Below are 14463 nucleotides of genomic sequence, written 5' to 3'. Positions count from 1 at the left end.
CATTTTCGATTGCAAACCCAGCGGCGTCAAACATGTCGCCGCCAAAGTACTTGACCGGTGACAAAGCCGGTATCGAAGAGTTCCTGTCGAGATTCGATGTGAGAGTCCAGCCTCCGACCCTTCTTAACACAGCCGCTGACAGCCTTTGACGCAGGTCTTCCTCTTCGATTGTGATGGTACGTTGCGCAATAGCCCTTCTCTTTTGAGTCCCCAAAGCAGGAACATTAGAAAGACACTCGCCTGGCGATTGGTCCGAAGTATGTGCATCGAAAGGTTCCCCGCTAATTGTAAAGAAGGATAGGCGTCCTCTGGTCCGGAGATCACCTCTATCCTAAAGTCGCAGAGACAATCGGAATGTTGAGGAGTAAAGGTAAGATTGTTCTTTCGCTCTGCTCCCCTAGATCTCTCACAGACTGGTCCAGGAAAACAACTTGTGTTTGTGACGAATAACAGCACAAAGTCTCGGGCGGATTATAAGAAGAAGTTCGATAAGATGGGCATCGAAACCAACGAAGTATGTTATCCAGTAAAATGTGAGGAAGCCCCCTGGTTAATGTGGCTACTAGGAAGAAGTCTTCGGTTCGTCCTACAGCGCCGCCGTTTACATCGCCCGAATCCTCAAGCTCCCGGCTCCCAAGAACAAAGTATTCGTCCTTGGCGAATCGGGTATCGAACAAGAGCTTAATGCTGAAGGTGTTCGTTATATTTGCGGCACAGACCCAGCTTTCCGCCGCGATATCGAACCCGAGGATTTCACTAACATTGCGAACGGTTCCGCATTAGATCCTGAGGTGGGTATCGTGCTGAGTGGACTAGACTTCCACTTGAATTACCTGAAAATGGCAACGGCATTCCAGTACCTTCAACGCGGGGCAGTGTTCCTCGCGACGAACACGGACAGTACCCTTCCAACGGCACATTCCCTATTCCCCGGAGCAGGGTCGGCTGGTGCAGGTTTGGTTAAGGCAATAGGCCGGGAACCTTTGGCTCTGGGTAAACCAAGTCAAGCAATGATGGATGCGATTGAGGGCAAATTCCACTTCGACCGGAGCAGAACGTGCATGGTCGGAGACAGGTTGAACACGGATATCCAGTTTGGCATCGAGGGCAAGCTGGGAGGCACACTGGCCGTGTTGACTGGTGTCAGCAAGAAGGAGGAGTTTCTTGCGGAGGGAGCGCCGACTGTGCCTATGGCGTACATGGATACGCTGGGCGATTTGGTAGGTTAATAAAGCGATCTAGGTTTGCTATGCTACTATGCTTGGCATAGCTGGATATTCTCTTCGTGGAGGTCGATAGAGCGGTATAGAACAAATAGATGTGTAGGCATACTAAAACGCCTCGGTAATAGTCGAGTCGACTCGGAGTCTTGATGCTAGGCTATGGCGCTCACCCTGTAGCGCGAAACGCCCTCTGTCACGTGTGTTTTAGGGTAAGTGGTGTCCGTGCCCAGAACGCGAGCGCGTTCCTTCCAAGGTTGGATAGCGCGTCTTTTCGCGAAACCACTTTTCACACCATCACCGTCGCGACTCCTCTAGTGCAACTCACAAGAGCCATGATTCCACACGATTTTTCTCGAATAGACCCCAAGCGACGTGTCAATCTTGATTACAAGAAAAGACAATTCGCAAAACCAGAGTTCAAGCACCAGAAGTATGAACACAGACTCAACTACTACATCCTACCCCCAACGGCGGAGATCACCTTGGAGGAGTTTGAGACATGGGCGATCAATCGACTAAAGGGTGTGTCTTCTACCATCTTTGGTACCAACGTATTCCTATGCTAATTCCAAAGCCAGTTCTCTCCGAACTCGAAGCATGTACCTTCCGCAACCGCACCCCCGAAGAAACCGCTGAGTATATGACGAGCATCGTGAACAAATACCTCCCTCTCCGATCTAACTCGTCACGAGGCCAGAATCTGCAAGAGGAGAGGAAGAAAGATCACTATTCGCATTTCATTCTTCGACTGGCATTTTCCGCAACCGAGGATCTCCGGAGACGGTTTTCGAGGTTGGAGACAATGTTATTCAGATTAAGGTTCAAAGACGATGACCCAAGGGAAAGGAAGGATTTCGTCAGTGGTTTGAAGTTAGAATGGGAGGAGGTCGGTGCAGATGAGAAGAGGGAGCTAGGGAATGAGTTGGCAGCCGCCGGAGGAGTGAAGGGAGAGGAACAGGAGTGGTTTAAAGTTGATTGGGAACGCGTCCCGGAGCTGGTGGAACAACGGAGAGTGCTTCTGAAGAGAGGTAAGGCATACGTGCCTCAGAGGGAACAGATCAGCCTGGTCGTGGCCGAGTTCACTAGACGATTAGATGAAGCCTTGGAGGTGAGTTGATCAAAACGTTGTTCAGGGAACGACTTACTGATGTGAATATAGTTAACCTCCCGCGCTCTCCCCCGTCTTGACGAAGACGACCGCCTCGCCCCCATCCTCGCACACCTCTCACACTCCTTCACCTCACCCGACGCCGCATACTCTTCCTCCGATGCCTCCATCGACGGCCTGTCTACCATAACCGCAAACGCCATCGATACTCTCTCCCAGCACTTCCCACTCTGCATGCAGAACCTGCACATGACGCTCCGCGCAAACTCGCATCTCAAGCACTACGGCCGCCTCCAATACACCCTTTTCCTCAAAGGCATCGGATTAAGCTTAGACGAATGTATCATGTTCTGGCGCCGCAGCTTCAAACTCATGACCGATGACAAATTCAGCAAAGAATACAAGTACAACATCCGACATGCATACGGGGATGTCGGCGGCGATGCAAACCGACGCGGACGCGGATACACCCCGTATTCCTGCCAAAAGATTCTGACCGAGCCTCTCCCTGGCCCTGGACAATCTCATGGGTGTCCGTACCGCACGTTCACTCAGGATAATCTCAATGCACTTCTTCAACGCACTGGTGTGAATGATAAAGATCTATTGAAGGTAGTTAAGGATGATGTGAGCAAGCAGAGATATCATGTTGCGTGTAACAGAGTGTTTGAGTGGGCACATAGGAGGGAAATCAAGAAGGTCAAGGATGATGGGACGTGGAGTGCGACGGATTTGGATACAATTGTGCATCCGAATACGTATTTCAAGAGGGGTTGGCTATTGAAGCATCTTGGGGACGGGAATGCGGGGGTAGTTAACGGGGGCGAGAAGATGGAGGAGTAGGATGATCACGATGATGGGGTTGCTTGGACGACCTTAATGTGGTATTGCATAGTGTTGCTTCCTTGCTTTCTCGAGATTTTGGGCGTTTGGAGCTCTGACGATGGCTGACTATCAGGATCGGCTTCTCGAGACAATTGAGCAGACCTGCATGGCGTTTGTAATTCCCAATTGGAGTTTTTGGGCTCGAAATACAGAGTTCACCTCACGTCAGCTGGTGGAGATAGAGACTTGTCGAAATTCAAGTTTTAGCTCAGGAATGTTCGGAGAACTGGCTGTTCTACCCACGATTTCACAGCATCCTCCCTTCTGGACTCCTCAGCAGATTACATACTCTTCGTCCGGATCCTCTCCCAGATATTCCCTCTTTCAGAGAAGATACCGATGGAAAGAATGAAGGCAAAAGTTGGCCTATCCTGAGACGAACCAATCGGTATCTCACCATCAAGCGAGCATGCACCAACCCCCCCAGAAACACGACACCACTTGCATAAATGGGTGAAATGAAAGGTTTCCAACAACCCCGCAAAGGATGTCAGGGAAGAAAACTCTGCATCTGCGTAAGCTAATAGCAAACTTTGATCACGACGTACAAAGCAATGTCCACCCTCCATCGCGCAAAACTTTTAATCCGACAAACACTAGAATCTTAAGGGCTCAGGGATGCAGGTAAGCAACGGAATCCTCCCGGGACGCCATCCGGACCCATGTTTCGCTCCGCTCTTGCCTTGCATCGTTCCGACGGTCCCTGCATCCTCCATCCATCAAAATTCCTCCGCTTGCTACATGCTGACAGTCGGGCAGATGCGCATGCTTGTGTGGCTGGATATCAGATGATCTTTCGTTTCCGTCGTAAAAGGAACCAGAAAGAGAATCGCGAGCTGATCAATACACCTAGAGATGCAGTACATCCATGCCTGGGTAGTACGGGTAGGTCTACAGTACAGTATAGAAAGATATGTTGGACTGGGTTGGAGGGGAAAGTAGGCGACCAATACGGATTCGTAGATGCAAGGTAAACGAAGAGGTCGAATATACCCGGTCCGGAATGCCTATTAACCTTACAATCACGAGGAGATAAATGATGGCGTCTGGCTTGGCTCACGAACCATCTCTTTATTGTTCCGGGGGAGCAGCAGAGAAGATGAGATATCATAAATCATGACGTAAGTCTGTGTTAAAGTCCAGTTCAGATCAACGGATTAGCTTTCTTTTAGAAGGAACATGACAGTAGCTCCGTCAATTTCCAGGCAGACAAGTCAAGGAACCCGGGTTCCTGCATCCATCCCTCGATCTGATTGCTCGAAAGATCAACTCGCTTTCCATCCCCGCAAAATGGATACGAGTTTTAGCGCATCTTGGAAAAAAGCTTAATTACACTATTCTTAGCCCAACCTACCATTCCACCCAGCTTTTCCATAACCTGTCTGTCCGTTCGTTGGAACTAGCTGAATCCACCCATCTCTTCATTTCGGTTACACATCCAGGTTCGTGCATGGAATGCAGCCACCGGCTTCTGTTCAAGGTCCCAGCTGTGCTGACGTGCAGAGACGGGAGTGGAGGGTGGAGATGAAAAATGTGCACACCAGGTCTGTACGAGAACAGGTGATTTGCTTACCGTAGGACACGGATCTTCCTGCTGCTGTTCAATATCCCCGGGTTTCAATTTCAAGGCCAATTTCGTGTGCTTGGCAGGATAGAGGCTCCACATGAAGCCGTTGGGGGGTGTATAAAGATGGGATGATCGCACTTTCGGTGTGAACGACTGTTCGCCAGTTGTATTTCTCTCCCGCGTTATCTCTGAGATATTGTGTGTCGTCCAACGTGGAACGATATCAAAATTATTTGAACGATTACGATGAAGTTTCTCATCTACTTCCTCCCTCTGCTGAGTGGTCTCGCTCTCGCCGCAGAAGAGAAATGCCAGTGTCCACTGGTTAAATGCCCAAGTGAAGATGCCGTGGTAAGTTTCTATCCTATGCCTTTCTCTTCATCCTACCCCACTATCCGTTCTCCTAACGAATGCTCTGCATAAATACGACTCCTAACATTCCCAAAGGCCCTCTGCCAATGTCTCAATTCGCGAGAAACAATCTGCAAGAACCACTGCCCGGACTATGTTCCCACGTACATCGTAGGTCTCCCCTCCCATATCCCATCCTCTAGAATCTCTTGCAATGGATGAGAGAGTGGATGAACTAACTCCTCCCAGCCCTGCCCAATGCGACCAACCTCCATCCCCTCCACCATCAAACCGACTCCGACTCCCAAGCCCACACCCACACCAGGCTGCGAATGCGAGCACGTCTACTGCCCGATGGTTTGGCCTGAATCCTGCAAATGCGAGAACGCCGACAAAAAGCGTTGTTACGATAAGTGCGGTGGTGTAGCGCCGACATATCAAGTCAGCCCCCCTTCTCTCGCCGAGACAAGACAAGTACTAACCAGACCACAGGTCTGCGAAGACATCGCCCCGCGCATGCTGACCATCACCCGGCGCCCAAAGCCCACTAAAACCAAGACTATGACCCCCGCCACACCTACAGCCTCGCACGCCGTCTGCGGCGGCGGTCGCGCAAACTACTTAACCTGTCCCGAAGGTGAAATTTGTATTAAAGACCCATTCAAGCCTGGGTGTGGACCAGAATGCGATGGTCTAGGTATCTGCGTCAAGGATAAACTGTGCGGGGGATTCGCAGCGTTTCGTTGTCCCGAGGGACAGACATGTATGGATGATCCAAGGGATACGTGTGATCCGATGAATGGGGGTGCGGATTGTGGAGGGTTGTGTATTTAAAATGAAGAGAAGTGTGGGGAGAGGGGGGGAAAAGACTTGGGGCCAAAAGTGAATTATTTTTATGAGAAGTGCTTGACAGATTATTGTGGTGTGATGTGAGCACATGGCATGTGCGTGAGCCTCCAAAGTGAACAGGAGATGAAACAGTGCTCCCAACCTAAGAATTGTGTGGCTTCAATTGATGCATCACCCTACACGAATATTCACTTCCCCAAAATACCTTCCGCCAATGCACAGGATATTCTTCAAGATAAAAGGTAGTGTGGAGACAGGACGCTATGCTCGTGGCCCTCCGAGGGCATGTACCATTACAATGAACAAAAGGAACAGACCTATGTATGCAGAAGAGTATGAGTGGATATGATCCTGATTAAAGGCATCTTACCGGTCTCTGTCAACCTCCTCTCGACTAGCCCGTCGTTGGAGACCGGCAACGCCGCGAATAGCGTCGAAGCCCCGCCATATTGTGGTAGACACGGTAGTACTCAGTTCCCTCATTGAGCTGCCTAGATCAATGCCTCGGTCTCTGGATGTATCCGTTCCATCCTCTTCACCATCCTCGGATTGATCATCAGCCCAATTCGCTTCAACATCAGCATACAAATCGTCTTCCTGGGCTGCTGCGGCAGACGAAATAGGTACAGGCCTTGAGGCGGACGGAGAATCATTCCTGGTTTCAGCAGCTTGTACTTGAAGATATTCAGAGTCCTCTCTGAAGCGCCGCGGAGATCGTGGTGGAGATGGTGATTGGGTCCCTCGGGCGCGGTATGATTGGGAAAGTGAGCGGACAACATCGCCCTTGCAGATAGGGCAAGTTCGGCGACGAGTGACAAGCCAAGGCGTTCTGTGAGGTGAATTAGCGCCTTAATTCGAAGAAGAGATGTTTAGAGAACTTACATGCAGTCCGCGTGAAATTCGTGGCCACATGGGAGGCTCATTACCCTACTAATCCCATCCACATACTCTTCTAGACAAACAACACACTCCCTTTGCCGGCCACCGTAACGACGTCGCCATTCCGCCAGCCCGGCTTCCCGCTTCTCTTCCTCTGGTGTCCGACCGCCTTGGAATGATGACGACGTCGCGGGAACTTCGGATGTGGTCCGAGACCGTGGCCTAGATAAGGAAGAAGTGGGACGAGAATGAGAGTGTTGAAGTAAAGGTGTGGTAGGCGAAGATGACACAGGAGTGGGGGAAGGAGACGAGCTGGAGTCGCTTATTGTATGGTAGGTGCGAACAGGGAGTCGTTCGACGACCGACTTAGGAGCACGCCAGCGTCGACGTCGGATGCGAGAACGGAGGAGAAGGAGGGCGTACACGACGGTCAAGGTGACCAGAGGGCTGATTACGAGGACAAGCAGAGTATCAAAGAAGGGACTGGAGGACATGCTCGTAGGGGTGAGTGTAACCCAGAGGCCCTCGTGATGTTCAGGGTCATCTGGCGAATCCTCCGCTTCCTTGGAAAGTGGATCAGGGGGTGATTTCTGCTTTGATGGAGCGCTGCTTCCATCGCCACGCTTTGATCCAGCTTTCAAGGCTTCGTCCTCTTCATCCCCCAGCAGGCTGCTAAACCATCCCTTGTGCTCCTCATCTGCCATATCGTCATTTTGCTTGGCATTGGGACTGTGGCTGCTGTCCTTGCTATATTCACCACTACTAGGCATAACACTACCACCCTTCATCCCGCTCTCAGCCTCCAGTTCTGGTGTAGCGCTCTCCTTTGGTCGCGACTTGGTCGATGTTGGCTGTGGAAGAAGGTCAGGGTCACGCCAGTCTTGCTCTCCAATTACGAAGTCGCCAGGTGCTCGAGTGGACGTCGGCTTGAGAGCATTACTCTTGGATGCTGTTTTCGTTTTCATGGGCTTTTGTTCAGAATGGTCATCATCCCAGTCTTCAACCAGAACCCAGTCAATGTTTCCGCTACTCGGCGGTCTTCGGCTGTCCCCTTTCGAGGTTGTACGCCCTGGGTTGCCAAAACCAAGTACATAGAGGAACGAACGGAGCCAGCCATTGTCGTCCGAATTTTCGGATTGCTTCCCCGGAACGGACTTCGGGGCTGCTCCCTTGGTCTTCTTGAACGCCTGAGTAGGTGAGCTTTGGGTCAAAGTGGGACGGTTTCCGCCGTAATGCTTCTTGCCAGACTTCCCCTTGCCTTTACTATTTTTTCCACCTTTCAGGAGTTCTAGCTTGGCGGCATCTTCAGGTGAGAGATCCTGGATCATGCCGCCGAAGGGAAGAAGCGAGGACAGTAGATGGGCCGTCGTATGCGAAGTGAAAAGGGCCGGTATGCTGATGTTGGACGTGTCCCCGTGAGCATACATGCGGATCAGAGCTCCACCGCGAACATCGTCGCCGACAATCAATGCAACTCCTCCCCTCCTCTGCGCCCATTTAACCTTTTCCAAGAACCCGCACCCACCCCGCTTGAGCAGAACGACCTTGCCTGCGATTTCTGCGCCTTCCTGTAGAGACTGTATGTCGGCATGCTCGGATGTCTTGCCATGCGGTTTGGGCATCTCGGAGGCGGGGAGAGGGTGGTGAAGGTGGTCGTCTGTTCCATCTTGTTTGTCGGCATTGGCTGTGCTTTCCGTGGCATCTTCTGTTTGTGTTCGCTTTGATAGCACTGATTTGGGGCTGTCGACGTCGCCTCTTGACGCACTCAAGGACTTTCTCTTGGGGTCCAATGCAGCCTTGGCGCCGGCAGTTGAGGCGTCGCCTCCGTCACTCCATCCCGGCACATCGCTGCAACCCAGCTCGCCTCTCCCCATCGTGTCGTCTCCAAAGCCGGTTCCTATCCATAGTGGGCCACTCAGGCCTTTCGTGGGTAGTAATGGGCCAAACGCAGCGGGTCTGGCGAGGAAAAAGGTAGAGTTATCGTCGGTAAGGCTGATGATAGCGGAGGGAGGAAATAGCGAGGCTGGCGAGGTGAAAGAAAAGAGGGCCTTTAATTTGCCTTTCTTCGCTGGCGCCGGAGGAGCGCGGGGCTCACCCTGACGCTGTGTTCCAAAGGCGAGGTAGAGGAGTACTGTGATAGCTATCAGGCTCGAAGCAAGCGACAGAAGCAGCCGAAGGGGGCGCATGCTGGATGTATGGCGTTGAGTAGCCGGCGGAGATGCGGGCACAGCAAAGATGCTGAAGCTCTATCGTGAGGTGCGCATCCGGCGGACGCGGGCGTTGTGTTCCCAGAACGGTTTGGGATGATGTAGCGGGGACGCAAGCTTGACGGGCCAATGTCGTGATGTATGACGAGAGGGGCTAGACGAGGCTGTCAGTGTTTCATAGGCCGAAGAAGAGGGCCCGGAGGAGACGGAGAAGCAAAGGGGCGAAGGAGAGGAGGAGAAGGAAGGTAGAAAAGAAGGTGACAGGAGGAAGGAGCGACACAAGAAGCGTGGAGGGTGAATGTCGAACTCGTGATGTACTGCCTTGTCCAGGTGGTGTCGCGCATTGGCAGTGCTTCGCCACACCCCCGTTGCCAAGAGCCCCTCTCGCCAATTCACGCTTCCGTCACATCTGCAGCCTTGCACACGTCTTTTAGTTTCACTCACTGCTCTACCCCCCTTGCAACAGTTTCACATAAGCCGCGATCGTCGCTAGACCCAATCATGACCAACATCATCTGCACTGTTCCTGCACATATTTCGGTTAAAGTCTCTCCTCTGCGGCCTTCAACCTCACTTCCCCTGCCCATCTTATTTCATCATGAAAATCTAGACAGGCTGCAACATCCCGCCGTTCTTTGAGAGCCCGGCGTCGTTCGCTCCTTGGGTCATGTCCGAATGCATCCCCACTCCCCGCAGGCAGAACAAGCCTGGGTGGGAATGTGACTCCATTCCACCCCCTCACCACTATCAGATCACGTAAAGGGCGCCTCGATCTTCTACGGTGGCCTCTTGGAAAGGGAATGCTGCTATAATTCGCAATGCTCACTCACCTCGTCCTCTCCAGCATTGTGTCAAGATTCAACCTTCAACACGCTCAGATTCGTCCTAGAGCACCTCTGAAGACGATGAGCTAGGCTCATATTCTCAGATGGCCCCTTCTCCTTACGCCCTCTAGTCGAGATCTGATCTAGATAGGCCGGAGGAAAGCACCGCGGCTGCCCTTCGTCGTTCCTGCGCATCCTAACCCCTATGTGTCCTGCCTCCTTGTGTCTTGTTGCCCCTGCTCTCTTCGAAGTCTATACAGGTCACCTCCGTCTCTTAAGCTCTCTTCATATCCTTCACCTCATCGTTTCAACGTGTACTGCCTTCAGATTCATCACTGCGAGCGATTTTCCTAATCCCTACACATCCTTTGTCACTCCCTACCTAACGTCGTATTTACCAAGTTTCTCCCCTCAAAGACATCTCCTGTTTATTCCCGCTTTCATCCACGCGACATCGACCGACTGTGAGAACCACATCTTTCCAGTCCACCAGCATGAATGTCAACAGACCCGCCGAGAGCTTCATGGTCCTGCCTGGAATGAGACCAGCATACACGACAGATCCCCGGCATCCCGGGGAGAAACGCCTGCCGGGATGTGGATGGTTTCCGAACAGAATCCGCATCATGTTTATCAGCATGCTTGGCGAGTTTGTTGGCACTTCCTTGTTCCTGTTCTTCGCCTTCGCTGGTACCCAGGTTGCAAACATGCTTGCTGCCGGCCCTAGCTCTCCTCCCGGCACCTCAGCCCTACTCTACATCGCGCTTGCTTTTGGCTTCTCCTTGACAGTCAATGTCTGGATCTTCTTCCGTATCAGTGGAGGTCTCTTCAATCCTGCTGTATGTCCCAGATTCCCTCTTCCCCTGCGTTTCTATGCTAATACCGTAATTCCTAGGTGACAGTGGCCCTTGCCTTGGTTGGAGCTATCGGATGGCTCAAGGCGGGTCTGCTCATCGTTTCACAAATACTGGCTGGGATTTCCGCTGCTGGAATCGTGTCTGCGCTGTTTCCTGGCCCCCTCGCCGTTCGAACTACGCTTCACAGCGACACTTCCATTGTTCGCGGACTGTTCATCGAGATGCTACTCACAGCTGAGCTCATCTTCACGATCTTCATGTTAGCAGCCGAGAAACATAAGGCCACTTTTCTCGCACCGATTGGGATTGGACTAGCTCTGTTTATTGCTGAGTTGGCTGGTCAGGGCATTCCTCTTAATATAACAGTTCTTTTTGCTGACCATGCAAGGCGTCTACTTCACTGGAGGGTCACTCAATCCAGCCCGCTCTTTCGGCCCTGATGTCATCCTCCACACATTCAATGGCTACCACTGGATCTACTGGATCGGCCCGTTATTAGGTGCGATTGTGGCCGTTATCTTTTACCGCTTGATTAAGGTTCTTGAATACGAGACAGCCAATCCCGGCGCTGATGCCGATGGTCAAGGACCTCGCTACATTGACGACCCTATCGACGAGACCGGACGCTCCAGTAAGTAGCAGTCTTTTTTTGTGCAGAGCTTCTCCAGCAAGCGTTCTTGTGATCCTCGATCTCATTCTAAACTCTCTTAGACCGCCGCACTGATGGAACTGACGAATCGGAGTTCATGCCTCCTATCCACCCCATCAACAAACCTACACCTCACCGCCACGCATTTACTACTTCTCACTACCAAAAAACCTCTGCAGTCACCAATGGCACTGTTTCGCCTCCTAGCCAACCTATGCCGATCTACCAGCACGGCGGTGACGGCCACCATTCCCGTAATTCTATCGACCATCCCAGAGACCGCCCTCGAGCCCAGCATCGCCACAGCTCTCGGTCGTCCTACTCGCGCTCTCGATCACACTCTCGCCACCACGAACACGACACTGAGAGCAGCTACAGCAGCGGCCCGAGTGCCGAGTCCGGTCACGCGGGCCATAGCTCAGGGTCAAGCTCCTGACATGAAGAGTCTCGCGCAGATGATCCCGATTTCTGCGAACTTCTCTACCGTGCCGTTATTTGGCTTCCTCACTTTATAATGCGGTCTTTCTTTTGTCCTTAGCAGTGCTAGTGCTCCAACGTCCCTAGTTGCCCGCTGCCGGACCCAGACCTTGGAAAGTGTATTGCTGCGGTTGTTGTTTGGGAGGTAAATTATGGAAATGTTCTCGGTTGGTCATGAGTGTGTGTGGCAGGATCACAATCACAGCATTATGGTACTATTTCCGGCAAATGGAAAGAAAAAAACCGGTGGGATGGGTAAGGACGAGCGCAAGCCCTAGTTTGCGTGTAACTTTCGGTCCGTTAAATTATCGCGAAGTTCATCTTGTTTATGCTCTTATTCTCGTGACACTTTATGTTGACGTGGGTTCTTGGTCCTGCAATAAGTTAACGGCTCGCTCTGAGATACTCGCTGTCTCCTGTAAATCCCTTAAGCTCATCTTTCTTGAAATTTGCGTTAAACATCGGACCGCGCCTGTTGCATGTCACGCTGATCATTCTCCGCGTGATCGGAGATTCATCCCCCCCGACATTGAATGAACTCTTGCAGTTTGAGTTATCTCCGCTAATTCCTTCTATACGAGCTGAGGCCCTTCGCCCCGATGCAGAAAAAGCTACGAACCACATGTCTCTCACAGCCTACAGGGAGGGCCTGACCGTAGCTTCATCTCCACGTCAGGCCCTGTCAGCACTGTACGAGCATCCTTGCAAAACCTTAGTGTTGAAGGATTCAACATGGCTAACTACTACCATATAGGTGGCTCCCTTCTAACAACACAGATATAAAATGAGAGATGTGACACTTCTTCTCAATCAGAAATCTCTAGGAAGCCATCCGCCCTAGATCTTTCCTGTCGTCGTTTAATCCGTCACCTAATAATTCCACAACCTAGGTACCCCCTCAACCACCATGCGCATTACGACAGCTTCCATCTTTCTTGCCCTATCTTTTTCCTTCCTTACATCATGTGCATCTTCCTCCATTCACCAGATCACCACTCTTCCAACCCTCATTGAGAACATCGCTGTCCGTCCAAATGGTCACTTACTACTCACATCCCTTGGCAACGCAACCATGACCATGTACACTATTAACCCGACCTGTCCCCAACCCTCCGCTTCTATACTCCAAATAGCCCCAGGTTCAAACGGAATAAGCGGTATTACCGAAATCCTGCCGGACATATATGCCTTCCTTGCCGGGACGTGGAACACTAGCATCCGGCGAGCCGAACTTGGCTCATTATCCATCTATGCCTTGAATCTTCGTACCGAAACGCCGGTTGTGAAGAAAATCGTCACCATTGCCGAGTCTGTTGGCCTGAACGGATTGGCGACTGTTCCTGGGTCAAAAAACCTCCTTCTAGCATCTGACTCTGTATTGGGTGCTGTATGGCGCATCGACATATCCAAGGGAACCTACGATCTTGCCATCAAAGACTCTCTCTTCGCACCAACAGGCCCCGCACCTTCTCTCGGTATCAATGGCATCCGAACAAAAGACAACCACTTCTACTTCGCGAACTCCGCTCAAGGAGTCTTTGGCCGGGTTGCTATCAGCGCTTTGGGTAAAGTCATGGGGCCGGTGGACGTCCTTACACGCATCGATGCTAGTGTGGGGAGCTTCGACGATTTTGCGCTTGATAGTCAGGGGAATGCTTGGATGGCTCTGCATCCTAAAGGGCTGTATTTTGTTGATATGGAAGGCAAGCAGAAGAAGGTGGTGAATGAGACGTTGTTGCCCGATCCGACGTCTGCGAGGTTTGGAAGGCGGGATTTGGGACTGCAGCATATACTGTATGTGACGACGAATCAGCTTGTGAATGGGACGCTATTAGGTGGGGTTGCGAGCGTTGATACGAGATTTGTGTAAGAGGGAAAGGGCTGTCTAGTGAGGGGAAAGTAAGTTTAATGTATTGGATGGGATGGTATTTACTTGTTTGAGGGGGTGTGTGTCGGGGTATTCAGATGACTAGTTCAGGTTCTCTTGCAAGCAGAGGTTTAGTCACTACACTTACATTGCTTCTCTGTGTGGTTGTGTTTAACCCCCTTTTCTTGCTTCTGACTGAGACATCCACATAGAGCACGGCGCACACTCCGTCGCTTAGGAGTTCTTAGCTACCCTTCTTGTAGTCTATGACTGCGGTTACTCAAGAGTACTGCACACCTGCGCACATCCTCTGCACTACCATAGATCGAGTACTTCCCTTTCAAATTCGTCGGAGCATTCTGGCTAAGCGCTAAGCTAGCTGCGTAAGTGTATGCAGGAAAATGATTACGGATCTTTCAGAGACTCACTCTGCGCTCACAATTCCCATAGGTAAAAACAGAACAGGCGTACAGCAACATAAGCATAACCTCCTCGCAGGTCTTCCGCATTCGGAAAACAAAACTGCAACAAGATGAGAGGAACGCATACTGATCCTAGAGGATATCAATACTCGATGCTGGCACTGGAAATCCTAGGTTGACACGAGGACGTGCGATGCACATCAGAATATAAACCCAATCATAAACGAGTACCTCTACCAACACCACTCGGATATATGGTACAGAACTTTACAGGAGATTGAGTACGAGAGGGTTGTGT

The 14463-nt window shown here is 51.4% G+C and overlaps 6 protein-coding genes across 6 annotated transcripts; 5 read left to right on the top strand and 1 right to left on the bottom strand.

The window, feature by feature from the left end:
* Nucleotides 1–32: 32 nt before the first annotated feature.
* Nucleotides 33–1229, top strand: BDR25DRAFT_210142 (2-phosphoglycolate phosphatase; the record flags this gene model as incomplete). Its single annotated transcript, XM_033684635.1, has 5 exons — nucleotides 33–98; nucleotides 155–176; nucleotides 302–370; nucleotides 423–514; nucleotides 567–1229. 5 exons carry the CDS (start codon nucleotides 33–35, stop codon nucleotides 1227–1229), a joined length of 912 nt encoding a protein of 303 aa, XP_033553093.1.
* Nucleotides 1230–1526: 297 nt separating this feature from the next.
* On the top strand, nucleotides 1527–3257 carry BDR25DRAFT_331143 (DNA primase large subunit). Its single transcript, XM_033692605.1, has 3 exons — nucleotides 1527–1745; nucleotides 1802–2331; nucleotides 2383–3257. The coding sequence occupies exons 1-3, from the start codon at nucleotides 1556–1558 to the stop codon at nucleotides 3172–3174; spliced, it is 1512 nt and encodes a 503-aa protein (XP_033553092.1). The 5' UTR covers nucleotides 1527–1555; the 3' UTR covers nucleotides 3175–3257.
* A 1772-nt stretch (nucleotides 3258–5029) lies between these two features.
* Nucleotides 5030–6211, top strand: BDR25DRAFT_375085 (uncharacterized protein; the record flags this gene model as incomplete). Its single annotated transcript, XM_033697362.1, has 3 exons — nucleotides 5030–5134; nucleotides 5231–5305; nucleotides 5444–6211. The coding sequence occupies 3 exons, from the start codon at nucleotides 5030–5032 to the stop codon at nucleotides 5966–5968; spliced, it is 705 nt and encodes a 234-aa protein (XP_033553091.1). The 3' UTR covers nucleotides 5969–6211.
* Nucleotides 6212–6340: 129 nt separating this feature from the next.
* On the bottom strand, nucleotides 6341–9142 carry BDR25DRAFT_64667 (uncharacterized protein). The gene is made up of 2 exons (XM_033698869.1): nucleotides 6866–9142; nucleotides 6341–6812 (listed from the first exon to the last, which is right to left on the bottom strand). Exons 1-2 carry the CDS (start codon nucleotides 9046–9048, stop codon nucleotides 6350–6352), a joined length of 2646 nt encoding a protein of 881 aa, XP_033553090.1. The 5' UTR covers nucleotides 9049–9142; the 3' UTR covers nucleotides 6341–6349.
* A 1290-nt stretch (nucleotides 9143–10432) lies between these two features.
* On the top strand, nucleotides 10433–11389 carry BDR25DRAFT_210438 (aquaporin-like protein; the record flags this gene model as incomplete). Its single annotated transcript, XM_033684646.1, has 3 exons — nucleotides 10433–10732; nucleotides 10789–11089; nucleotides 11139–11389. 3 exons carry the CDS (start codon nucleotides 10433–10435, stop codon nucleotides 11387–11389), a joined length of 852 nt encoding a protein of 283 aa, XP_033553089.1.
* A 1466-nt stretch (nucleotides 11390–12855) lies between these two features.
* On the top strand, nucleotides 12856–13680 carry BDR25DRAFT_199454 (uncharacterized protein; the record flags this gene model as incomplete). Its single annotated transcript, XM_033684372.1, has 1 exon — nucleotides 12856–13680. A coding segment is annotated over one exon (825 nt), but the record flags the coding sequence as incomplete, so codon positions are not given.
* Nucleotides 13681–14463: the final 783 nt, after the last annotated feature.

The sequence above is a fragment of the Lindgomyces ingoldianus genome (genome assembly GCF_010093535.1).
Source record: "Lindgomyces ingoldianus strain ATCC 200398 unplaced genomic scaffold BDR25scaffold_3, whole genome shotgun sequence".
Lineage (NCBI taxonomy): Eukaryota > Fungi > Ascomycota > Dothideomycetes > Pleosporales > Lindgomycetaceae > Lindgomyces > Lindgomyces ingoldianus.
Note: the sequence above shows the minus strand (reverse complement) of the source record. Positions and strands in the feature narration are given on the sequence as shown.